This window comes from Suncus etruscus, chromosome 15, assembly GCF_024139225.1.
Source record: "Suncus etruscus isolate mSunEtr1 chromosome 15, mSunEtr1.pri.cur, whole genome shotgun sequence".
Lineage (NCBI taxonomy): Eukaryota > Metazoa > Chordata > Mammalia > Eulipotyphla > Soricidae > Suncus > Suncus etruscus.
The window spans coordinates 82232867-82259567 of NC_064862.1; the positions used below are offsets into that span (position 1 = coordinate 82232867).

General features: G+C 45.7%; 2 protein-coding genes, 1 long non-coding RNA gene and 1 pseudogene across 3 annotated transcripts in view; 3 read left to right on the plus strand and 1 right to left on the minus strand.

The window, feature by feature from the left end:
• LOC126030706 (zinc finger protein 420-like) overlaps nt 1-26701 on the plus strand; it is a 97908-nt gene extending 71207 nt beyond the window's left edge. The window contains exon 6 of the mRNA XM_049788911.1: nt 26335-26701. Within this exon, the coding sequence (XP_049644868.1) occupies nt 26335-26510 (176 nt within the window). The 3' untranslated portion in view covers nt 26511-26701. The remainder of the gene's footprint in view (nt 1-26334) is intronic.
• LOC126031340 (zinc finger protein 726-like) lies at nt 196-25821 on the plus strand. The gene is made up of 4 exons (XM_049789599.1): nt 196-257; nt 873-949; nt 24864-25741; nt 25809-25821. Exons 1-4 carry the CDS (start codon nt 206-208, stop codon nt 25819-25821), a joined length of 1020 nt encoding a protein of 339 aa, XP_049645556.1. The 5' UTR covers nt 196-205.
• LOC126030708 (uncharacterized) lies at nt 5873-6313 on the plus strand. Its single transcript, XR_007503164.1, has 2 exons — nt 5873-6033; nt 6210-6313. It is a non-coding gene; the product is annotated as an uncharacterized LOC126030708 (long non-coding RNA).
• LOC126031342 (cyclin-I-like) lies at nt 16161-17774 on the minus strand (annotated as a pseudogene).

Consider the following 26701-nt stretch of genomic DNA (forward strand, 5'->3'; position numbering starts at 1 on the left):
CTCTGTCTCTCTCTCTGTCTCTCTCTCTCTGTCTCTCTGTCTCTCTGTCTCTCTCTCTGTCTCTCTCTCTGTCTCTCTCTCTCTCTCTCTCTCTCTCTCTCTCTCTCTCTCTCACTCTCAGGATTCTTTATGTTGGTAGTTGGGGTTACTCTTGGCCCAGTGCTTCAGGATTTACTCCTGGTGAGCTTAGTGTGCGATATGAATAATGGGAGAAGACTGGGCCCTCCACTTGCAAGATAAACACCCTCCCCTCTGTGGTAAGACTCTGGACCAATTTTTGAGAATACTAAGAGTTAATTCTTTGTTTTGGGGTCACACATGGCAGTACTCAGAGATTACTCCTGGCTCTACACTCAGAAACCAGTCGTGGCTGACTTGGAGACGTACTATATGAGATGCTGGGAATCAAAAGGGGTGCAAGGGAAACATCCTACCACTGTGTTATTGCTTGAGCCCTGAATGCTAAGAAATTTTTTGCTAATGTTTTAGCCATTCACTTTACCAATTTGCTGATAATCAGGTGTTAGTCCTGGTTCTGCATACAGGAATCAGCCCTGGCAGAGTTGCTTGGAGTGTTATATGGGAGGCTGATCATTGAACTCGGGTCAGCCACATGCAAAGCAAACACTCTCCCTGCTGAACTATTTCATTGGTCAACTCAGAAATGATTTTTGTCTGTACAATTTCTAAGTGAGCCCATCCCAAACCTACTGTGGATTTTGCCAACCTCCACGAAGGGATCTTCCCAACCTATCTTCCCTTTTGTTTCAACTGATTTAGAACATAAAAACGTGTATTCACTCAACCTATGTGCTACCTTTAACCGGTTTCCTTCACCTAATTCTTACTTTGCATATTTTGTTTGAATTCAGAATATGGATCACCCATTCAGGATTTGGCATTTCAGCAATTAGCTTTTGGAAGCGGATCTCCAAATAGGAGCAAAATGGTAAGATTTGCAAGTTTCAGATCAATATTATTGTGGTAATGGGATAAATCAGTGCTATAAGAGCACTGAAAATGTGGGGCCCAGGTTCCAGCCTGTCACCCCATCAGTGGTCTCTCCACTCCTGGGAGGATCCAGTGCCCAGAGCAGGAGAAGTCGCCCATTAGACTCACCTGAGGGCTAAAGTGAATTCAAGAAGTTTACAACTCAGGAGCCTGAGTGAAAGTACAGGAGTAGGGCATTTGCCTTGTATGTGGCTCACCCAGGACAAAATTGGGTTCGATTCCTGGGTCCCCCAAGCCTGCCAGGAGTAACCACAGAGCACAGCTGGATGTGCACCCCCCACCCCAAAAAAAAGACATTTACAACACAAAGAATTGGGTATTTGCACGCCAGTGAAATACAGTGATTTGTTGGGAATGGGGAAAGAGAAATACTGTGATTTTTATTTCATAAAACGTAAGCTAAAGTTTTCTTAAAACTCAATCATTTCTCATCTGGACACATATTCGAGCATGATGGTCTCTTGCTGTGTGTGAGGATGGAAATTGGGTTTCATTCCTGCCACTCTATGTGAGTTCCCAAGCCCCCCAAAAAAAAAGAGTTGAGTACTGAGCACTCAGTTATGAATATGCACTGAACACCATTTGTTAGAGATCCCCTAAAGTAAATAAAAGATTAAAAGAAATAAAAACTTATTTATGTTTGAGAACATCATAAAATAGTGAATACATGTATTTTTTTGCCTTTTTTTTCTTTGCTTGTGTGTATGTATGTTTGTTTTTGTTTATGTTTTGGGACCACACCTGGCAATTTTATTTTATTTTATTTTGTTTTTTGTTTTTTTGGGTCACACCCGGCAGCGCTCAGGGCTCACTCCTGGCTCTACACTCAGGAATCAACCCCGGCAGGCACGGGAGACCATATGGAATGCTGGGATTTGAACCACTGTCCATCAGGACTCAGGGCAAACGCCTTACCTCCATGCTATCTGTCCGGCCCCAATTTTATGTTTTTTTTGTTTTTTTTTTTTGTTTTTTGTTTTTTTTTTTTTTGTGGTTTTTGGGTCATACCCGGCAGTGCTCCGGGGATTTTCCTGGGGGGGGGGGGCATATGGGACGTCGGGATTCCAATGACCTCCTGCATGAAAGGCAAACGCCTTACCTCCATGCTATCTCTCCGGCCCCAATTTTTTTTTTTTTTTGGTTTTTCGGGCCACGCCCATTTGATGCTCAGGGGTTACTCCTGGCTAAGTGCTCAAAAATTGCCCCTGGCTTGGGGGGGACCATATGGGACGCCAGGGTATTGAACCACGATCCTTCCTTGGCTAGCGCTTGCAAGGCAGACACCTTACCCCCAGAGCCACCTCACCTCCGGCCCCAATTTTATGTTTTTTTAACTTGATTGATTGTTTGATGGATTTATTGGTTTTTGGGCCACATCCAGCAATGCCCAGGGTTTACTCCTGGCTCTGCACTCAGAAATCGCCCCTGGCAGTCTGGGGGACCATATGGGATACTGAGTGTCGAACCGGGTCCTTCCCAGGTGGCCATACAAAAGGCAGATACCCTACCACAATGCTATCTCTCTGGCTATTTTAAAGAGTTCTTCCTGACTTTACACCCAGGGATTACTCTAGACTGGCTTGAAGGACACTGTAGGGTGCTGGGAATCTAACTAGGTGGATGGCATGAAATACAAATGCCTCTCCCGCTGGAGTATCTCTCCTAACCTACTGAGATATTTACATGACAGAAATGGCCGCTTGCTTTCTGTTGTGTGTGGGGATCTGGCCCGACATTTACACATGTGCTCACAGGCTTCACACTGAACTCTTAACACAGGCCCAAGAGGCATTGTGGTTTATGTTTGTTTGAAACTGGTTTTTCAGTTTCTGCAGAGGGATAGATTGACCTTCTGGGCCCTTCATTGAAAGGATGGAATCGAGACATTCTCCCACCACAGTACTCTCCCCATTCATAAAATTTACTCATCCCATCAATGAAGAATAAATCATTAGGATGCTGCAACAAAATGACACAAAAGTAACATTGATTATGTGAACAGGCCCAAAGCAATATGGACATGCTAATTAAGAAGACAGGGCCAAAGAGTTAGTACAGTAGGTAGTGTCCTTGCCTTGCACTCAGCTGACACATTCCCCAGCATCCCATTGGTTCTCTAGAGCAGCACCAGGAATGATGCTTGAGTGCAGAGCCAGGAGCAATCCCTGAGCACTGCAGGGTTTGAACCAAAAACTTAAAAATGAAAACAAAATAAGACAAATACCAGAAATAAAACACAGGTTCCTGGGCTCACGACCTTGAGGACCAAGAAGTACTATCTATACTCGAAGTGTAGTATTTATTGTTAGAGCCAGTAAATATAGGGAAGAAAATAGAAAACAGAACAGATTTAGCTATTCAGCTAATATTTTTCTGATCAATGGGGTCTGGGCCAGCTACAGCAAAAGTGTTGGGAATGACTTCTAGAGGAGATAACAGATACCAGAGTGAACAGAGAACCCCCATCGAGAGGCCCTTTCCTGTGAAACTCTGTAATTGGTCATTTAGGGTCTAGAAATCACCTTTCTTGCCCCTGTGCTCAGAGTATTTCCTAACAAAGCACATTTCTTGACTGGATTTCTGCCTGTCTTGAGAGACACCCACACTTGTGGAGAGTAATTTCTGTGATGGAAATCATACGTGTAGGGCTGGATTTGAACATGGAGACAATCAGAGGAGTGAGAAGTAATTTGACTAACTCTCTGCCCTTCCACAGGGAAGCAGCCAGCCCCAGTTGGACGGGGGTGATCCTTTGCTTTGGGAGCCATCCTGCCTGCACCCTGATGGGAGTGAGGATGCAGGGGGCATCTGTTGTGGACAGCCTGACAAGCACATTCCCCATGGAGTTGAGCCGCCCAAGTGTAAGCAGTGTTGGGGGACCTTTCCAGGTGCTGAGCACCATGATGAGCCCTTGGACACCCCCAGTGTCCCACAGGATCCCACTGACTGTCATCAAGGTAGACATCCGTCACGCCCAAGTGACCCTAAGAAAGTCCAGACCCCAAAGAAACGTCATAAATGCCAGGAGTGTGGGAAGGCCTTCTTTCAGTCCTCACACCTTTCTGAACACAAGACAATTCATACAGGTGAGAAACCTTATACAAGTCAGGAGTGTGGGAAGTCTTTCTCTCGATCCTCAGTACTTTCTACTCACAAGAAAATTCATACACAAGACAAGCCTTATACAGATCAGAAGTGTGGGAAGGTCTTTAATGACCCCTCACGCCTTCCTTGGCATAAGAAAATTCATACAGGAGAGAAACCTTACACATGTCAAGATTGTGGGAAGACCTTCATTCGATCCAAATCCCTTTCTGCTCACAAGAATATTCATACAGGAAAGAAACCTTATACATGTCAGGAGTGTGGGAAGTCCTTTGCTCGATCTTCAGTCCTTTCAACACACAAGAAAATTCATACAGGAGACAAGCCTTACAAATGTCAGGAGTGTGGGAAGGCCTTCATTTCCCACTCAATTCTTAATGGGCACAAGAAAATCCATACAGGAATCAAGCCGTATGTATGTCAGGTGTGTGGGAAGGCCTTCAATCGATCCACAAACCTTTCTGAACACAAGAAAATTCATACAGGAGAGAAACCTTATACATGTCAGGAGTGCGGGAAAGCCTTCTCTAGATCCTCTGCCTTTTCTATGCACAAGAAAATTCATATAGGAGACAAGCCTCCTACTTACCAGGAGGGTGGGAAGGTCTTCACTGACCTCTCAGGCCTTACTTGGCACAAGAAAATTTATACAGGTGAAAAACCTTACACATGTCAGGAGTGTGGGAAGTCCTTTGTTCGATCAAAATCCCTTTATGTTCACAAGAAGAGTCATGCAGGAGAAAAACCTTATAAATGTCAGGAGTGTGGGAAGGCCTTTAATTACCCATTTGAACTTTCTGCGCACAAGAAAATTCATACAGGAGAGAAACCTTATACATGCCAGGAGTGCGGAAAAGCCTTCACTCAATCCTCAGGCCTATATAAGCACAAGAAAAATCATACAGGAGACAGGCCTCATACATGTCAGGACTGTGGGAAGGCCTTCACTTACCACTTTGAACTTACTGTGCACAAGATAATTCATACAGGAGAGAAACCTTATACATGCCAGGAGTGCGGAAAAGCCTTCACTCGATCCTCAGCCCTATGTAAGCACAAGAAAAATCATACAGGATACAGGCCTCATACATGTCAGGACTGTGGGAAGACCTTCACTTACAACTTCGAACTTACTGTGCACAGGAAAATTCATACAGGAGAGAAACCTTATACATGCCAGAGGTGCGGAAAGGCCTTTGCTCGATCCTCAGGCCTTGCTGCACACAAGAAAATTCATACAGGCAATAAGCCTCATACATGTCAGGAGTGTGGGAAAGCCTTCATTTACAACTCAGACCTCACTGCACACAAGAAAATTCATACGGGAGTCAAGCCTTATACATGTCAGGAGTGTGGGAAAGCCTTCACTCGATCCTCATTCCTTTCTGCTCACAAGAAAATTCATGCAGGACAAAAGCCTTATACCTGTCAGGAGTGTGGGAAGTCATTCACTCAATCCTCGACCCTTTCGACACACAAGAAACTTCATACAGGAGAGAAACCTCATGCATGTCCGCAGTGTGGGAAGTCCTTCCTTCTAATCTGGACACTTACTCAGCACATTCGTGTTCATACAGGAGAGAAACCTTATGCATGTCAGGAGTGTGAGAAGGCCTTCACTTCCTCCTCAGCCCTTATGAAACACAGGAAAACTCATTCTGAAGAGAAAGCTAGGTAGGTAAGGAGAATGGGAAAGTCTTACTTTCTCTTCAGAATTTTTAGTGTGAAAATTATATAAGGATTGACTTATAAACTGAGTACATCAGGGAGGGCATTTTCCTTGCATATCACAGACCAGGGTTCACTGTGTGGCATTGTAGATTCCTCAAAGCCCTTCAGTAGGGAGTCTGACTACAGAGCCAGGAGTAACTTTGAGTACCACAGAGTGTGGCCCCAAAAAGAAATAAAATTGAAAGTGTTGGGACTGGAGAGATGGCATGGAGATAAGGCGTTTGCCTTTCATGCAGAAGGACACTGGTTTGAATTCCGGGTCTTATATGGTCCCCTGTGCCTACCAAGGGCGATTTCTGAGCATAGAGCCAGGTGTAACCCCTGAGCACTGCCGGGTGTGACCCCAAAAAAAAAATTGAAAGTGGAGAGAACCTTCTACATGTAGGGAATGTGATAAAGACTGTGTTTACTTCTGAAAATTTTCTGCATAATAAAAGAATATTTGGAGAGAAACTTTATACATAAATGCTGTGGGAAGGACTTCATTCGATGATCCATCTGTCTATTTCATCATTATCTGTTTATGTTTGACCCTCAGCATCCCATATGGCCCCCCATGCACCCCGGGAGTGATTGTGAATGCAGAGCCAAGAGTAACCCCTGCGTATTGCCAGATGTGGCCCAAATATTCATCCTGAAGAAAAACCTTAGTAGGCATGTAAGCAATGTGGGGAGGCCTTTGTTCAGCATTCAGGCTAGAATAGTCACGATGGAATCCACATTGCTTGAAGCCCCACGCATGTTCAGTGCTGGATGTCTTCTGTGACTGTGTTCCAAAATGGCCTGGCAGATGGAACCCCTGTTGTGCAATTGATCCAGGGCTTCTCCCTGAGGTTGAACCCTTTGGAGACAACACCATTCCAGAGATGGGGAAGGAGTTCAGAAAGGGGTGCCATATTCCCCGTGATTTTTTTTTCAATTTTTGGTTTTTGGGGCCGCACCCAGTGCGCTCAAGAATTACTCCTGGCCTCTGCGTTCAGAAATTTCTCTCAGTAGGCTAAGGGGACCATATGGGATGCTGGGGATTGAACTCTGGTCCATCTGGGTCTGCCATGGTGCAAGGCCAATGCTACAAGACAATTTGCCTTACCACTGTGCTATTGTTCCAGCTCTCCCCGTTCTTTATTGACTTAGGACATTCCCTTTCACAGAGACCTGGTGAAAGGATATGGTAACTATCAACACTGTTTCTGGGGGGCTTTCTTGAGGCCCATTGTTCATGCTTATCTTCTCCTCAGCTCCTCACCTACATCCTTGGTGAAGTCCTGTTTCTCTTCAGGTATCCTAGTTCCTTTGGTCCTAGGTAAGCATTTGTGGGGGGACCTCCAAGCCATATGTGGAACTTATTCAGAAACTGACAGATGCAGTTCAGAAACTGGTTAAGTGTATAGAGACTCAACAACACCTGTTGAAACAGCTATTGAGCCCCAAGAGGAGAATATGTCCCTTTTACTGTCCAGTTCTGCCTACCTAAAAGAGCCAGGGAGATCCAGGACTTATGCTTAGTGGGAAAGGAATCAAGGATGGAACATTGTGGGCAGCTCCAAAAGCAAGCACCTTCCTGCCCGTATATCTGAGAATTTTAACAGGGTAGGAGGAGTGGTGGTGTAGTAGTAGGGCTTTTGTCTTGCACACAGCTGACCTAGGATTGACCACGGATCGATCCCCAGCGTCCCATATGGTCCCCTAAGCCAAGAACGATAACTGAACGCAGAGCCAGGAGTAACCCCTGAGCATCAACAGGTGTGGCTGAAAAACCAAAAAAAAAAAAAAAAAATTTTTTTTTAACCATCTAAAAAAAATAAAGGGCCATGGTTCGAATCCTGGCATCCCATGTGGACCTCTAGGCCTGCCAGGAGCAATTTCTGAGTATAGAGCTTAAAGCATCTTCACTGCCTAGGCTGAGAGGTGTAGGACTCACCTACGGAGTTAGGGGATCCTGGAGGGACGATTTGTTTTTTTTTCTCTCTTGCTGTCGAGGGAACACTCTGAGCTCCCAGAGCTTCAAGGTCTTGGCCAGGTGAGCAGCGGGGGCACTCCACAGACCTTCGGGGGTGGCGGCCCCCAAAGATGGGACAGACCAAGTGTGGAACAGTTTGATCTTGTTGCATTTGTTCCTGCCAATGAACCAGGATTGTCTCTGTGGACAGAAGAGACTGAGGAAGAGGTGAGTTGGGCCAGGGAAAGGGCAGCCCTACGGAGGGGTAAAAAGGGAAGCAGGAGATGGAAGGAAAAAAGGCGTTTGAACAAACTTGCAGGAAATTTTAGAAACGACCCAAAAAAAACCAACCAAATTATGCTGGTGGGTCATTTTTCCTTTTTAAAGTTTTTGAGGGTGTGTTTCATACCCAGCAAGGTTCAGGACTACCTGCTCTTTGCTCAGGGGCCCACTTCTGGCCAGCTTGGGACCATATGTTATGCCACAAATCATACCTCAGTTTGGCTGCAGGCAAGTAAACTGTCTTTTTTCTTTGATTTTTTTTGTTTTGTTTTGTTTTGTTTTTTTGGTCACACCTAGCAGCGCTCAGGGGTTACTCCTGACTCTATGCTCAGTAATCACCCCTGGCAGGCTCGGGGGACCATATGGGATGTTGGGATTTGCATCACCATCCTTCTGCATGAAAGGCAAACGCCCTACCTCCATGCTATCTCTCGGGCCCCAAGTAAACTGTCTTATCTGCTGTCCTATTAGCTTTATTTATTTATTTATTTATTTTTACATAAAACCATCTTCTGGGCCCGGAGAGATAGCACAGCGGTGTTTGCCTTGCAAGCAGCCGATCCAGGACCAAAGGTGGTTGGTTCGAATCCCGGTGTCCCATATGGTCCCCCGTACCTGCCAGGAGCTATTTCTGAGCAGACAGCCAGGAGTAACCCCTGAGCACCGCCGGGTGTGGCCCAAAAACAAAAACAAAAAACCATCTTCTATACAATACACACATTTCAGGCTCTCTGTGCACAAGAATCACGTCTAGTTGGCGATCCCAAGCAGGCTCCTTACTGCTGTACTAGTAATCTCACTTGATTAGGAATCTTAAAGATCTGTACTACATGGATATGGCTCATTGCCTGAGTGTTTCCCTTATATACTGGAGACTCTGGGTTTGATTTGGACACTAAAAAAAATAAATGAATAAATGTAGGGCCAAACAAAAGCACATGTAGAGCTGTGGGTGTAACATAGCAGCACCCTGTTTTTCAAGGGAAAAACATAATTTTTTAAATATGGGGATCAGCCTGTATGTCATGCCTGTGTGGCACATGTATGCCCACATTACCTGCCCTCAGTTTCACTGAATGAAAATTCAAGATGATGATTGTGGCTCATTAGGAGATAACATATTAATTGTGAGAGGCCTCAAAGTTTTTCCTTAGCACCCTACAACGTACAAAAATGCCAGAGGCCAGCTGAGTCAAGCAGAACTGATACGAGGGCTTCAGAGTTTCTTGCATAGAAGAATGGGAGCTAGGAGTAGGCAAAGAGTGGGTACTCTGAGACCAGATACATTCAAGAGCTGTCATAACTGAGTCCATTTCATTTGAAGTTCTGCTTCATATTGAAGCAAAAAATTATCAATAGTAGGAACTTGGGTAGGTCACGCATGACATTTTAGCCACAGGGTTAAACATTATGTATCAGCACAATCATTAGACAGCCATCTAAACATACATATTTTATAAATTTGGGGGGGGGACTCACATCCTGCATCACTTGGGTTACTCCTAGTTCTATGCTCAGAAATTGCTCCTGGCAGGCTCTGGAGGCCAGATGGGATTCTGGGATTCGAACCACTGTCCATCCCGGGTTGGCTACGTGCAAGGCAAATGCTCTACCACTGTGCTATTTTTCCGGTCCCGTGTATTTTATAAGTTCTTTCTACTGTCATCAGTTTCATTTACCCTAAACAGAAATTAAAAAAAAAAAAGACATTCTTTTCTCTTGGATCATTTTTACTAATAAACTATTCATAATCAACAAAATACAGATACTCCTCGCTTAACGACCTACTTGTTTAGCGACTGCTCGCACTTATGACCATCTCTTCACCATTATTTTATTTTATTTTAAATATCCTTTTTTCATCTTGCACACTCTACAGTACAATATGGTGGTTTTTGGTGCTTTAATGTACCTACTTCACTAACTTTATGTTCTGTAATACATTGCAGTACTGTGTGTAAATTACACAACCAATGCAAATGAAAAGTGGAAGTTTTATCTTTCTCATTATTTGACTTATTCAGAATACTGTATTGTCAAGTACTATGCATATACTGTACTACTGTATACAATCCATGCAGTTCCACACTTAAGGACCAATTCGCTTAACAAGCAAGTGGCTGAAACGGATCTTGGTTGTTAATCGGGGAGTGTCTGTACTAATCCATTGTCTGTTAATGCTAAACTAAGGCACTATTGTAAAAGGAAGCAAATGTACCGTATTTGCCGGCATATAAGACAACCCCTCAACCCATGAAAAACTTCCTAAAAGTCTTAAAAGTAAGTTACTTCTTAAAAGTAAGAGGGGTGCGGATCACTCGTCCCTGAAGCTGGAACAAGTTTCAGCATGCCGTATATCAGCATATAATATGACTCCCGACTTTTAGGAAGTTTTTCATGGGTTGAAGGGTCATCTTATATGCCGGCAAATATGGTAATTCTTAAAAAGACCAAACATTCTCAAAACCTACATGGTACTAAGTAACTGGCCAAAATTATTATTGTAGATTCTACCAGCTTGGGAAAGGCAGAACAAAATATTAGTGTAAATTCTCCCAGCTTGGGAAAAGCAGCCTAGGGAAGTCGGGTGTGTCCCAGCAATTCTTGTTTAACTGCAAGGGGCAAAGAAAGGCATACAGTTTTTTTATCCACTCAGCATTGTTAATTCTCATTATGCATTAATGTTTAATAAGCCCATTGTTGCTATCCTGCCAAGAGCTAATCTAGGGGGGCCGGGTAGGTGGCGCTGGAGGTAAGGTGTCTGCCTTGCAAGCGCTAACCAAGGAAGGACCACGGTTCGATCCCCCGGCGTCCCATATGGTCCCCCCAAGCCAGGGGCGATTTCTGACCACAGAGCCAGGAGTAACCCCTGAGCGTCAAACGGGTGTGGCCCAAAAACCAAAAAAAAAAAAAAAAAAAAAAAAAAGAGCTAATCTAGGGCACATCTGGCCCTTTCTCTGCAGTGTCTGCCAAGACTGCACCCCCTTTTTCAGGCGGGAAGCTAGGCCTGCTGCACAGTTTCCTACTGGTAGTCAGCCATCGTGCTGTAGGTTGGGGCGACAGCATAAAATACTCAGATGAAAGATGAAACCCCCTTTTTGTTTTGTTTTTGTTTTCGTGTCACACTAGGGGTTCCTCCTGGCTCTGCGCTCAGAAATCACTACTGGCAGGCAGGGGGAACATATAGGATGCCGGGATTCGGACCCCAGGTGTCCTGGATGGGCTGCATGCAAGGCAAATGCCCTACCACTGTGCTATCTCTCCGCCCCAGAAGATGAAACTCTTTTGTTTGTTTTTGCACCCATACTGATTGATAGTAGTTAAGGGCCTGAGCGATAAGCACAGAAGGTAAGCATTTGCCTTACAGGAGGCCAACAGGGTTCAATCCCTGGCATCCATATGGTTCCCCGATCTGGCAGGAGTGATTTCTGAGCACAGAACCAGAAGTAACCCAGGTCGCCAGGTGTGACCCAAAAACAAAAACAAAAAAAAGTAAATATTTGCAATTTGATCATTTGTCATAGTGATTTTATAATATCATCACCATATAAGATAATATTAATTGGTTCTGGGAAGCCCCATATTTGATCCTCAGCATCCTATAAAAATACAAAAACACCTAGATGAAACTCTTTGTTTTGTTTTGGGGCCATACCTCATGGTGCTCAGGAACTATATCCCTGGCAAAAAAAAGTCACCTTAGTAGCCCCATAAGACCTGCCTTTACCTGGGGCTGGCTCTTTAGGGCTGGAGGCGGCGGCGGATGACGTCATCAGGCGGGGACGTGGGAATTTTTCGCCCCGGACGGGCCGCGGGTCCTCGGGTCGCCTTTGGTCAAGTGGGAGACGACGGATAGAGGCGCCCGGCGTGCAGGGGTCCGCGAAGGACAATCAGTCTCGGCGCCGGCGTCCCGCACCTCTCGGATTCCGCGTAGTGAGTGGCGGGCGCCCCGGCGTGCCCGGCTTGAGTCTCTGGGGTGTCAGCGTGATGTCAGTGCACGATCGTGGGGCCCTGGACCATCCCGACCACCCACGTGACGGCCTGCAGGGCCTGGAGCTGCTGGAGAGCCTCCAAATTAGCAGGAGAGGCAGGCCCACACACCCCCACCTACGAAAGGCCCTTGTCATTTTCATTGTCTGCCAGGAAAGGGGTTCTGGGGTGTCTTGTGGGGCCCTGGTCCAGCAGCAGGGTGGGGGTCCAGGAAACACTAGGATTTTTCTTTTCTTTTTTTTTTCCCCTGCACTCAGAAATCACTCCTGGCCTTGCCTGGAGGCCTATTTGGGGTGCTGGAGATCTGATCCTGGTAGGTTGAGTGCCAGTCAGCATCCTCCTTTCAGTACTTTTTGGCTTCGTGTCATGCCCGGCGGTTTTCAGGGCTACCTGAAAATGCCTACCTCTGCATTCAAACATCACTTCTGACAGGGCCAACTCAGGTGGTCCACAGACCAGGCAAGTCTTCTAACCACTCTCCTATTATTCTGAGTCTGACTTTGGGATTTTTGTTTTCTAGGTAAAGAATTTTGCTCCTCCTATCAAGTTGCAGAGCAACTCGCCCTTGACTAGTGACCACGGACTTTTGAGGTGAGTGCTCTGGAAAAAGGATTTTATGCAAAATGGTTATCTTGGGTAAGGAGAGAGTTGGGTAGTCCAAACGGGACTCTGGAAACATATTTCATGTCCAAGTATCCAACTAGATCCAGTGGATTTCAGAACGAACAAACTCCCGACTGTACTATTTTCCCCTCCCTTCACTTTTTTTTTCATAGTTAAAAGGTAGACTTTAGGGGCCAGAGCTGTGGCAAAAGCGGTAGGGCATTTGCCTTGCATATGTTAACCTAGGATGGACCACAGTTTGATCCCCTGGGTCCCATGTGGTCCCCCAAGCCAGGAGTGATTTGTGAGCACATAGACAGGAGTAACCCCTGAGTGTCACTGAGTGTGGCCCAAAACAAAAAAAAATTTTTTTAAGAAAAAATAGACTTTAGGGGCTGGAGAGGTAGCATGGAGGTAAGGCATTTGCCTTGCATGCAGGTCGGTGGTTCGAATCCCGGCATCTCATATGGTCCCCCGAGCCTGCCCTGAGTGATTTCTGAGCATAGAGTCAGGAGTAACCTCTGAGCACTGCCAGGTGAGACCCCCCCCAAAAAAATGTAGGCTTTAGTCTAGAATCTCCAACCAACTGCCAGACACAGGTCAAATCATGGCCTTTACTAAACTCTTGTGGAGACTAGGCTAATTTGGCTGTACAACACGCTGTTCAGGCTCTTTCCACAAATGTTCCTGCATAGAAGAGCTGGTTCTTGATGTCAGGTTCAGATGTGCTGATCAGACATAGGAGCAAGCAGGACCCAGGGGAGCCCTGGGCAAATGGCACAAAGCTGTGGTGGTGTTTGTGTTCACCCAGGACCAGAGGTGGTCTGTGTCCTCACCAGCCTACCAGGAAGGCAGCAGAGGGTTTGTCCCCAAGTCCCTATAGCAAAGCCATTTCCTGGCTTAAAGTGGGGGTGGTGCTGCTGCCATCCTCAGAGACTCTGGTGTGCAGGGCTTCTGCCCCAGAGTGTGTGTGTGTGGGGGGGGGGTTCTGGGCTCCCAGATGCTGTGTGGAGTCCAGGGAGGTTGCAGGGTTCAAGGCTGCAGTTTTCTTCCTGTAGAGGGAGGCCAGCATTCCTATCCCTGTCACAGTCAGGATCCCAGCCCGCTCTATGTCTTTGAAATAGTAAGGAGCCTCTGGCTGCATCTCCCTGTGTGGGTCTGAGCTGGTGCCCAGGGCTGCAGCCCATCAGGATGTTTCTGGCCTCAGTGAAGGCACTTCTGGTAAGGGCAGGGGTTTCTGCTCATCTCTGGTGTTCACGGTTATGCCTTTCCTCCAGGGCTTCCTGCAAAGGGTCTTGCTGCTGCTCTTTGGGAATAATCCAGGAGGGAGATGATGGGGCTGCATCATCTGACGTCCTGTCCCCAGGTAGGTGGGTGAGTGTGGGCTCAGAGAGGGACAGGGTGGGGAGAGAGGAATGTGGGGAGACAGGGTTGGGGTGTGGTTCCTGGAAGGGACTTTTTTTTTTTTTTTTGGTTTTTGGTTTTTGGGCCACACCCCGTGTTGCTCAGGGGTTACTCCTGGCTGTCTGCTCAGAAATAGCTCTGGCAGGCACGGGGGACCACATGGGACACCGGGATTCGAACCAACCACCTTTGGTCCTGGATCGGCTGTTTGCAAGGCAAACACCGCTGTGCTATCTCTCCGGGCCCTGGAAGGGATTCTTGACTCTTCTGTTTGAGGCCATCTTTTCCTTGTTTGTTATGTTGTTTTTTTGTTTGATTTGGGTCCACACCCAGTGATGCTCTGTCTTTCTCTTGGCTCAGTGCTCTTGGGTCTTCCCTGGCAGGTGTCAGATCTTATGGGGTGCTGGGATCCAGGTTGCATTCCTGGTAATATGGACCCTGATATTGGTGAGGAACCTTGATTCCAGGATTTCTTTTTTTTTTTTTAATTTTTAATATTTTTTGATGGACAACTTTTTATTGCTCCCAGAGGCTTTTTATCATCAGTACCTGGTTCAAACTTCAATGCCTTCTTCAGATGAAGAGAAAGGTCAGAATTCAGATAGAGGGGCTGGAGAGATAGCATGGCGGTAAGGCGTTTGCCTTTCATGCAGGAGGTCATCGGTTCGAATCCCGGCGTCCCATATGGTCCCCCGTGCCTGCCAGGAGCAATTTCTGAGCCTGGAGCCAGGAATAACCCCTGAGCACTGCCAGGTGTGACCCAAAAACCAAAAAAAAAAAAAAAAAAAAAAGAATTCAGATAGAAATACAGGTAGGCCAAGAAGACATGGGTCATAACTTTCATGGAGAAAATCCTAATAGCTTAACATAAGGGGTACTGAATTCGGTTATCTGACAGAGCTGTCCCTACATCTGGATAGTCTCTCCTGATTGTGAGAAGTTACAAACAAAAATTTACTTTAGTTGTTTTTAGTTGTTATATTTTCTTTGGTGAGTACCTGGATATATTAACTTTATCAAATGTTAAAAAAAAATGCTTTCATCAAATCATGTCCTAATTACATGCCACTTTTAGATTTACTTTTTTTTTTTGGTTTTTGGGTCACACCCGATGATGCTCAGAGGTTACTACTGGCTGTGAGCTCAGAAATCACTCCTGGCTTGGGGGACCATCTGGGATGCTGGGGGATTGAACTGTGGTCCTTCCTAGGCCACTGCAGTCAAGGCAGACGCCCTACCACATGCACCACCGCTCCGGGCCCAAGTTTTACTTTTAAAATAAACCAAAAGGAAAACAGTAATTTTCTTTCTAAACTCTAAAAGCTAAAATGAGACCCCCCCAAAAAAAATTAATGTGGTTCCAAGTCTTTTTCTATTACTACCTCTGATTCATATGGGAGAACTTCAAAGTACCCTTCTTCAACAAATTTGAATTTAAATCATGAATTAGACGTAACTATCACACTGAAAAAAATTGTTCACTAAATTGCTAAAAAACAATTTTAAGGGTTTTCTAATCAATGGGAGCCAAACTACAGGTCAGCATGCATAAAATTAATTAAAATTTTAATAAAGAATCAAGCAAGAGGGAAATTAAGTCAGAACAAGGAAAGGGGTTGCTAGCTATGTATTTTTAAATTTCAAAAAAAATTTAACAAAGTTTTGACACAGGACAATCTATATTACATGTTAGTAGATAAATGAGAAACTGACAAATACTACAAGATTTCTTAGCTTTTAAATTTTGAGGATCTTCTGAATTTCACACCTTAAGTGCTTGAATAATATAAATTAGAACTCTCCACACCAGAAGTATTCTGGTTTGCTCTAAATCAGCTTAGCATAAATTAAAAAAAATTTTTTTTAATTTATTTTGGGCCACACCCTGTGAGATCAGGGATTACACCTGGCGATGCGCTCAGAAATCACTCCTGGCTTGGGGGACCATATGGGACGCCAGGGGACTGAACCGAGGTCCATCCTAGGTCAGAGGCGTGCAAGGCAAAAATGCATTACCGCTGCGCCACTGCTCTGGCCACTAAATTTTTATATGTAGCAGCCTTCCTTGATTTTCCTATTTCCATTCCTAGAATAGTCTACTTTGGTTTGTACTTGAAACTACATAACAGAAACAGGCTGCAAAGGTAGACAAAGGGAAGGATGTCCCTTTTGCCTTGACAAATCAGTGCCACAAACAGAACCCACACTTTCTGAGGCATTATCTTCATGATAGAACCGTTTGATTCCATCATAGAAGTCATCCACTTCCATTGCCTCCATTTTGTGTTCAACAAAGCCATGTTGGTATCCACCACTGGCAACTGGGAGATGGTGGTAGAAAGCTGCTGCTGTACCTCTGACTGGCACTTCAGGTTGCTGTCCTTGGAACAGAGAAGGGCTGTAATCTGAACACTCCTTTGTCATAGGTCACCAGGGTGTGCTTGAGGGAACTGTAGATAGAAACATAATTTAGAGGCAGGGAAGACTATAGAGTGGAAAGATGATGTGTCACCAGCTCCCAGCAATGGATCAACTGGGTACTATCCATCTGTGCTTTCTGAAACAGTTTAATTATAAGAGGAAGCCAATCAGGAATGAGTTTCTCCATTTTTAAACTAACCCTAGCCAGGGGCTGGAGAGATAGCATGGAGGTAGGGAGTTTGTTTTGCATGCAGAAGGGTGATGGTTTGAATCCCAGCATCTCATATGGTCCCCCGAGCCTGCCAGGAGCGATTTCTGAGCATAGAGCCAGGAATAACCCCTGAGCACTGCTGAGTGTGATCCAAAAATAAAAACAAACTAACCCTAGCCAATGCAAGCATAGAACCCTTGAATTGCAAGAATTGGCTGCAAGCCCTACAGTGTAGCAGTTGCTTAGTAAGGACTATCAGATGCTGAGATGGGCTCAGTTTGGGCCAATTAAGTAATTGAGGCCCAGCTGACACTGCAATGGCATGAAAAATGTGAAGAAAATCCAATGGTGTGGCTGTGTGAGAATCCCAGTTCAGCTTATCCAGAACAGTTCTCTTCATTCTCAGACTCTCATATGAAGAACACCCACAGAAACTGTCCCTTGCCAATATCTTCAGACCTGGAATTCTCTCATCTTCCTCAATGTCTTGGCAGCTAGGAAAAAACAGCTGATTGCGATACAATTTAAGTATTTGGGTGAGCCTTTACAGTAGCTAAAAACATGTCCAAAAGGCTGCTGGCCAGCACAGAAGTTTCAGGGTAAAGGTTGAAGTGGTACTTGAGTTTGGCCAACCACTGAATTACTTCATCTCCCTGGGATGGAGAAACATTCTGATTTGTAGGCATTTTTGGCACCTTCACCTTCCACATCTGGGCTTTCTCCCTAGAGATTGCCTTTTCCAATAGGAAAGACAATCTCTGATTTCCCAAAGGCCTGGAAACTTCATTATATCCTTTGGATATGCCCTCTGCTCACCTTGATGTGGCTACCTACCTTCTTTTCCTCCTCTTCCTCCCACCCCCTCCTCCAGGTCATGATGGGGGGGGGCCTTTACCACTTCATGTTGCTCAGGGGGCTGGGACTGGGGTTGGGGGATGCGTGGCTGAGACCACAGGGCAGATCAGCAAACTAGTTCCATGATGCCCCCAGACCTAAGACTGCCACCATCGCTATTGGTCCTGCTCTTCCAACCGATGCCACTAGTGTCCGGATGGAGAGGGGGCTCCCTCTTGCCATAGGGAGAAGCTGGGGGGTGAGACTGGCTCTGACCCTGCCCGGGAGGTAAGTGCCTCCGAGGGGAAATGATTAAGGGGAGAGGGGAAAAAATAAGAAAAAGCGAGACAGAGTTGCTGCAGTGTCCACTCATGGGAAAGGAGATCCCAGAATTTTTGCCATGATGCATCATTCCTGCTTCACCTGAGGAAAAACTCTTTTATTGATTTTTTAGTTTTTGGCACCACACAGAAAGGGGGTTAGTCCTGGCTCTGCACTCACGTGTTCTTCCTGCTGTGCTCGAGGGCCATATGGGGTGTTGGAAGTTCAATCTGGGGCAGCCAAGTGCAAGGCAAGATTTCTCCCCATTGTCCTGCTTTTCAGCACAAAGTTCTGTTGATTTTGCTGATGCTTCCAGATGTTAAACCAATACCCGTGTTCATGTCTCCTTCCTGTCCTCACTCAGGACCCTACATGTTGGTCAGTCATACTAGCTCCCCCCACAACTCTGGGCTCTGGGCAGAGAATTTTCTTTTCTTTTCTTTTTTTTCTTGGGCCACACCCATTTGATGCTCAGGGCTTACTCCTGGCTAAGCACTCAGAAATTGCCCCTGGCTTGGGGGGACCATATGGGACGACACCCGGTCCTTCTTTGGCTAGCGCTTGCAAGGCAGACACCTTACCTCTAGCACCACCTCTCCGGCCCCATGGGCAGAGGATTTTTTACCTTAATAAAAAGAATGCTGGGCCTGGAGAGATAGCACAGCAGTGTTTGCCTTGCAAGCAGCCGATCCAGGACCTAAGGTGGTTGGTTTGAATCCCGGTGTCCCATATGGTCCCCCGTGCCTGCCAGGAGCTATTTCTTAGCAGACAGCCAGGAGTAACCCCTGAGCACCACCGGGTGTGGCCCCCCCCCCAAAAAAAAAACCCAAAAAAAAATAAAAATAAAAAATAAAAAGAATGCTGCTGGGTTTTTCCTTGCATGTGCATTTCTTTGTGGTTTTTTTCATTGGTTTTAGTTTTTTTTTCTTGGTGCTGTTATCTCAGGATTATTTTTTGTTTTTATTGAATTTGCAGTGCTCAGGGCTTCTTGACTCTGCACTGAGGATTTCCTCCAGTGACATTAGGGATCCCTAACATGTGCTTGGGATTGATCCCAGGTTGGTCCTGTCTTGCCCTCCCTGTCACTGTTGCTCGGGCCCCAGGACTTGCAGTTTAGCTATTTTGTCCTTCTGTTTGCAGAGACACACCTTCTTCCTGAAGTCACATTTCTCCTTAGCAAACCAGTTGTACTTTCTCTTATTTTTTTGGTTTGGTTTTTGGGCCACACCCTGTGACGCTCAGGGGTTACTCCTGGCTATGCGCTCAAAATCACCCCTGGCTTGGAGGAACGTATGGGATGCCAGGGCATCAAACCACAGTTCATCCTAGGTTAGTGCGTGCAAGGCAAACACCCTACCGCCTGTACCACTGCTCTGGCAGTTGTACTTTCAAAGCCTTCTTGACTGCAGTCTCATGGCTCTGTGGCTCCAAGAGGGAAATGTGAGAAAGGATCTTTCTATATGAAATAGGGATTGGGAGTCAGGTCGTTTTTACCTGTTCAAGAAGGGATTTATTTAGTGTTTAAGCTTTGAGTCACTGACTGGACCTTGAATTTTCTCTCCTTTTTTTTTTTTTTTTTTTTTTTTTTTGGTTTTTGGGTCACACCCGGCGGTGCTCAGGGGTTACTCCTGGCTGTCTGCTCAGAAATAGCTCCTGGCAGGCACGGGGGGACCATATGGGACACCGGGATTCGAACCAACCACCTTTGGTCCTGGATCGCCTGCTTGCAAGGCAAACACCGCTGTGCTATCTCTCCGGGCTCCTCTTATTTTTTTTTTTTTTAACTTTCTCTTCCTAATACCAAGGGTAGAGATGGGTGTTAAGGGCAGGTTTGGGCTGATGTGTGCTTAGAATTTTGGGCACACCCAGAGTTGCTTTTTCAGCTCCTTCTGTCTCTATGCTCAAGAGTTACTCCCAGGAGTGCTCATGGTCCTATGTCACAGAGCATTGGCCTAGGGTTGGTTTGTGTGCAAAGGTTCTCTGAGAACCTTCTTGAGTAATGTCAGTATATCATGTTAGGCTGATCTGACTTTCTAGTGTGATTTCTGGTCCCTGTGTCCTTAGGGTGACCATGGAAAGAAGGACATTGAAGCAGCTTCCTCCCATAGGGACTGGGGACAATACCTGTGGCCCTCTAGGTTTTTTGGGGTGTCCCATCCTCGTGCCAGGTGGGGCTCAGTCCTGACCCCTCCTATGTATCCTGGCTCAGGACACAGTGACCTTCTCCGATGTGGCCGTGAGATTCTCCCCAGAGGAGTGGCCGTACCTGGACGACTCTCAAAGGAAGCTCTACAGAGACGTGATGCTGGAGACGTACCAGCACCTACAGGCCATAGGTGAGAGCTGCCCGAGGGCATCCGTTTTGTGCTACACCTCGGGGAGGGATTCTGGGATCTGGCCAGGGATCTGGCTTCCACAGGGACATGATTCTGCAGATCCCAAGAGGAGCCTCTACCTGATTGTTCTACTCCCCAGCCCTGACTTCATTTCTTAGATGAGTCCAACTTAAAGTTGGACATGTCATTTCACAGTCCTGAGAGATAGTAAAGTGTCTCAGGTTTTTGCCTTGGCTGAATCCAAACAGGTTTGATTCAGACTCCATATTATTCCCCTAAGGTTACTGGGTGTCATTGTCATCCCTGAGAACCAGGAGTCAGCCCTGACTACTGCAGAGTGCAGCCCAAAACTCCACTTAAATCAAATCTTTTTTTTTTTTTTCTCTCTCACTTGGAGTAGTGGCTCTTAGTACTCAGAGCTTACTCTAGCCAATAAGTTCAGGAATCATTCACTCTTGATGTTCCAGGGTTATTTCAAATGCTAGTAATCAAATCCATGTCAGCCTTATCCAAGGTGATTGCTCCTCTCTGTGCTATTTTCCCAGGCCCCATTGATTCCAGCTTGAATGCGAGCATGTATGACCTAAGTTTATTTCATGATTTGTTAAAGGCCACATGACATCAATACCTCCTGATCTTCTTGGGGCATTGTAAAGAGGGAATAAATCTTAGTCTTGTGTGCAAAGCCTGTTCCCCAATCCACTATGTTGTATCTAGGACCTCCATTTGTGGATTGTTCTTTTTTTTTATCACAGAATATATCAATTTTAGGAAAGCAAACATATGGTCCCCATAACAAATCTCCTATTTCCCTAGAGTGCAAGATCTGTTCCAGGGCCTTACCCAAGTAGTGCAGATAGCATAGCAGTTTCCTAAAGGAATGCTGTTTGGAATCCTGTTTCCCGGAGGAGAGGGCTGATAGTTCCTGCTCTGAATCTCAGTTTTCAAAGTCAGACGATTGTCTCAAAAGACTAGGGAGTCATGGGAAAGTGGTATGCACTTTGAAGACCATGGACTTCAATCTATCTCTTCTCCCACATGTCGCAGGGGCCTTTGGGATGATATCACTCAGACTTAGTCAAGTCCTGAAGCTGGGTCTTCTTCACCTGGAAAGTAGTTTCAGCCTTGACAGAATCCTAGTCTAAAGGATGCTTTGTTCCACTGGATTCAAGGGTCCTGAACTCATCAATGGGTTTCACCATTTTCTCTTCCTTGATCTTCTGGGCTTCCTCCAACATGCACAAGCCGAGCCCTTTGAACCATGTCTCTCTCTCTCTCTCTCTCTCTCTCTCTCTCTCTCTCTCTCTCTCTCTCACACACACACACACACACACACACACACACAAGCCGAGCCCTTTGAACCATGTCTCTCTCTCTCTCTCTCTCTCTCTCTCTCTCTCTCTCTCTCTCACACACACACACACACACACACACACACACACACACACACACACAAGCTGAGCCCTTTGAACCATGTCTCTCTCTCTCTCTCTCTCTCTCTCTCTCTCTCTCTCTGTCTCTCTCTCTCTCTCTCTCTCTCTCTCTCATTTTTTGGGTTTTTTTTTGGGGGGTCACACATGGCTCTGCGCTCAGAAATCGCCCCTCGCAGGCACCATATGGGATGCCGGGATTCAAACCACCATCTTTCTGCAAGGAAGGCAAATGCCCTACCTCCATGCTATCTCTCCAGCCTCTTTTTCTCATTTTTTAAGGATTCTTTATGGTGGTGGTTGGGGTTACTCCTGGCCCAGGCTTCAGGATTCACTCCTGGTGGGCTTAGTAGGCAATATGAATAATGGGAGAAGCCTGGGTCCTCCAGTTGCAAGATAAACACCCTCCCTTCTGTGGTAAGGCTCTGGACAGATTTTTTTTGTTGTTGGTTTTTGGGTCACACCCTGGCAGCACTCAGGGCTCTATGCTCTATGCTCAAAAATTGCTCCTACCAGGCTCGGGGGACCATATGGGATGCCGTAATTAGAACCACCGACCTTCTACATGCAAGGCAAATGCCCCACCTCCATGCCATCTGTCCAGCCCTGGACAGATTTTTCAGAATACTAAGAGTTAACTTTGTTTTGGGGTCACACATTGCAGTACTCAGGGAATACTTCTAGTTGTACACTCAGAAAATAGTCCTGGCTGACTTTGAGGTACTATATGAGATGCTGGGGATCAAACTGGGTGCAAGAGAAACATGTTATTGCTTGAGCCCCAAATGCTAAGAAATTTTTTGCTAATGTTTTAGCAATTCACTTTACCAATTTGCTGATAATCAGGTGTTAGTCCTGGATCTGCATTCAAGAATCAGTCCTGGCGATGCTTGGAGAGTTATATGGGATGCTGATAATTGAACTCGGGTCACCACATGCAAAGCAAACACTCCCTGCTGAGCTATTTCATTGGCCAAATCAGAAATAATTTTTTTGGGGGGTCACACCCGGCAACGCTCAGGGGTTACTCCTCGCTCTATGCTCAGAAATCGCTCCTGGCAGGCTAAGGGGACCATATGGGATGTCGGGATTCGAACCACTGACCTTCTGCATGGAAGGCAAATGCCTTACCTCCATGCTATCTCTCTGGTCCCCAGAAATAATTTTTGTCTGTACAATTTCCAAGTGAGCCTATCCCAAACCTACTGTGAATTTTGCCAACCTCCACGAAGGGATCTTCCCAACCTATCTTCCTCTTTCTTTCAGCTGATTTTAGTATGTAAAAACATGTATTCACTCAACCTATGTTGCTGCCTTTAACCAGTTTCCTTCACCTAATTCTTACTTTGCATATTTGGTTTGAATTCAGAACACGGACCACCCGGTCAGGATTTGGCATTTCAGCAATTTGTTTTTGGAACAGGATTTTCAAATAGGAGCAAAATGGTAAGATTTGCATGTTTCAGATCAATATTATTGTGGTAATGGGATAAATCAGTGCTATAAGAGCACTGAAAATGTGGGACCCAGGTTCCAGCCCATCACCCCATCAGTGGTCTCTGCACTCCTGGGAGGATCCAGTGCCCAGAGCAGGAGAAGTCGCCCCTTAGTCTCACCTGAGGGCTAAAGTGAATTCAAGAAGTTTACAACTCAGGGGCCAGAGTGATAGCACAGGGGTAGGGCATTAGCCTTGTATGCGGCTGACCCAGGACAAACCTGGGTTCAATTCCTGGGTGCTCCAAGCCTGCCAGGAGTAACCACTGAGCACAGCTGGATGTGTCCCCACCCCAAAAAAAGACATTTACAACACAAAAATTGGGTATATATATAGGCGTGCAAATACCCAATTTTTTGTGTATATATGTGTGTGTATATATATATATATTTTGTGTATATATATATATGTATTGTGATTTGTTGAGAAAAGAGAAATACTGTGATTTTTATTTCATAAAACATAAGCTAGAGTTTTCTTAAAAATAAATCATTTCTCATCTGGACCCATATTTGAGCATGATGGTCTCTTGCTGTGCCTGGGGATGGAAAATGGTTTCATTCCTGCCACTGTTATGTGGGTTCCCAAGCTCCACAAGAGTGAGTACTGTCATGAATATGCACTGAACACAGTTTGGTGGAGATCCCCTAAAGTGAAAAAAAGAAAAGATGAAAAGAAATAAAAACTTATTTATGTTTGAGAACATCATACTACAGTGAAACATGTATTTTTTTTTGCCTTTTTTTTTTGCGTGTCGTGTGTGTGTGTGTGTGTGTGTGTGTGTGTGTGTGTGTGTGTGTGTATGTTTGTTTATATTTATGTTTTGGGACCACACCTGGCAGTTTTATATTTTTTTAACTTTATTTATTGATTGATTGGTTTTTAGGCCACACCCAGTGATGCCCAGGGGTTACTCCTGACTCTGTGCTCAGAAATCGCCCCTGACAGTCTGGGGGACTGCCAGGAGCTATTTCTGAGCAGACAGCCAGGAGTAACCCCTGAGCACCGCCGAGTGTGGCCCCAAAACCAAAAAAAAAAAGACAAACATCAGAAACAAACACAGGATCATGGGCTCACGACCTTGAGGAACAAGAAGTATTATCTATCCTCGAAGTACCCTATTTATTGTTAGAGCCAGTAAAATTAGGGAAGAAAATAGAAAACAGAACAGACTTAGCTATCTGATCTATCAGGCTACTATTTCCTGATCAATGGGGTTTGGGGCAGCTATTGCAAAAGTGTTGGGAATGACTTCTAGGGGAGATAACTGATACCAAAGTGATCAGAGAACCCCCATCAAGAGGGCCTTTTTTTTTTTTTTTTTTTTTGGTTTTTGGGCCACACCCGGTGACGCTCAGGGGTTACTCCTGGCTATGTGCTCAGAAGTCGTCGCTCCTGGCTTGGGGGACCATATGGGACACCGGGGGATCGAACCGCGGTCCGTCCTAGGCTAGCGCTGGCAAGGCAGGCACCTTACCTCTAGCGCCACCGCCCGGCCCCAAGAGGGCCTTTTTTGTGAAAACTCTGTAATTAGCCACTTAGGGTCTAGAAATCACCTTTCCTGCCTCACTGTTCAGAGTATTTTCTAACAAAGCACGTTTCTTGACTGGATGTCTGCCTGTCTTGAGAGACACCCACACTTGCAGAGAATAATTTCTGTAATGGAAATCACAAGTGTAGGGCTGGATTTGAACATGGAGACAGTCAGAGGAGTGAGAAGTAATTTGACTAACTCTCTGCCCTTCCACAGGGAAGCAGCCAGCCCCAGTGGGACGGGGGTGATCCTTTGCTTTGGGAGTCATTCTGCCTGCACCCTGATGGAAATGAACACTCAGGGGCCATCTGTTGTGGACAGCCTGACAAGCACATTCCCCATGGAGTTGAGCCGCCCAAGTGTAAGCAGTGTTGGGGGGCCTTTCCAGGTGCTGAGCACCATGATGAGCCCTTGGACACTCCCAGTGTCCCACAGGATCCCACTGACTGTCATCAAGGTAGACATCCATCACGCCCAAGTGACCCTAAGGAAGTCCAGACACCAAAGAAACGTCATAAATGTCAGGAGTGTGGGAAGGCCTTCTTTCAGTCCTCACACCTTTCTGAACACAAGACAATTCATACAGGCGAGAAACCTTATACAAGTCAGGAGTGTGGGAAGGCTTTCTCTCGATCCTCAGTACTTTCTACTCACAAGAAAATTCATACACAAGACAAGCCTTATACAGATCAGAAGTGTGGGAAGGTCTTTAATGACCCCTCACGCCTTCCTTGGCATAAGAAAATTCATACAGGAGAGAAACCTTACACATGTCAAGATTGTGGGAAGACCTTCATTCGATCCAAATCCCTTTCTGCTCACAAGAATATTCATACAGGAGAGAAACCTTATACATGTCAGGAGTGTGGGAAGTCCTTTGCTCGATCTTCAGTCCTTTCAACACACAAGAGAATTCACACAGGAGACAAGCCTTACAAATGTCAGGAGTGTGGGAAGGCCTTTATTTCCCATTCAATCCTTAATGGACACAAGAAAATCCATACGGGAATCAAGCCGTATGTATGTCAGATGTGTGGGAAGGCCTTCAATCGATCCACAAACCTTTCTGACCACAAGAAAATTCATACAGGAGAGAAACCTTATACATGTCAGGAGTGTGGGAAAGCCTTCTCTAGATCCTCTGCCCTTTCTATGCACAAGAAAATTCATATAGGAGACAAGCCTCCTACTTACCAGGAGGGTGGGAAGGTCTTCACTGACCTCTCAGGCCATACTTGGCACAAGAAAATTCATACAGGAAAGAAACCTTATACATGCCAGGAGTGCGGAAAGACCTTCACTCGATCCTCAGGCCTATATAAGCACAAGAAAATTCATACAGGAGACAGACCTCATACATGTCAGGAGTGTGGGAAGACCTTCCCTTACCACTTTGAACTTACTGTGCACAAGAAAATTCATACAGGAGAGAAACCTTATACATGCCAGCAATGCAGGAAGGCCTTCACTCGACCCTCAGGCCTTGCTGCGCACAAGAAAATTCATACAGGCAAAAAGCCTCATACATGTCAGGAGTGTGGGAAAGCCTTCACTCGATCCTCATTCCTTTCTGCTCACAAGAAAATTCATGCAGCACAAAAGCTTTATACATGCCATGAGTGTGGGAAGTTATTCACTCAATCCTCGACCCTTTCGACACACAAGAAACTTCATACAGGAGAGAAACCTCATGTATGTCCGCAGTGTGGGAAGTCCTTTCTTCTAATCTGGACACTTACTCAGCACATTCGTGTTCATACAGGAGAGAAACCTTATGCATGTCAGGAGTGTGAGAAGGCCTTCACTTCCTCCTCAGCCCTTATGAAACACAGGAAAATTCATTCTGAAGAGAAATCTAGGTAGGTAAGGAGTATGGGAAAGCCTTTACTTTCTCTTCAGAATTTTTAGTATGAAAATTGTATCAGGATTGACTTATAAACTGAGTACATCAGGGAGGGCATTTTCCTTGCACACCACAGACCAGGGTTCAATGTCTGGCATTGTAGGGTCCTCAAAGCCCTTCAGTAGGAATTCCTGAATGCAGAGCCAGGAGT

Bases quoted from the DNA above. Each gene is read 5' to 3' on its own strand.
- LOC126031340 (XM_049789599.1), top strand. From the start codon at position 206: ATGGGAGAAGACTGGGCCCTCCACTTGCAAGATAAACACCCTCCCCTC. The intron at 258-872 runs GTAAGACTCTGG...GTTTGAATTCAG, and splicing joins TAAACACCCTCCCCTCTGTG to AATATGGATCACCCATTCAG. The intron at 950-24,863 runs GTAAGATTTGCA...GCCCTTCCACAG, and splicing joins CTCCAAATAGGAGCAAAATG to GGAAGCAGCCAGCCCCAGTG.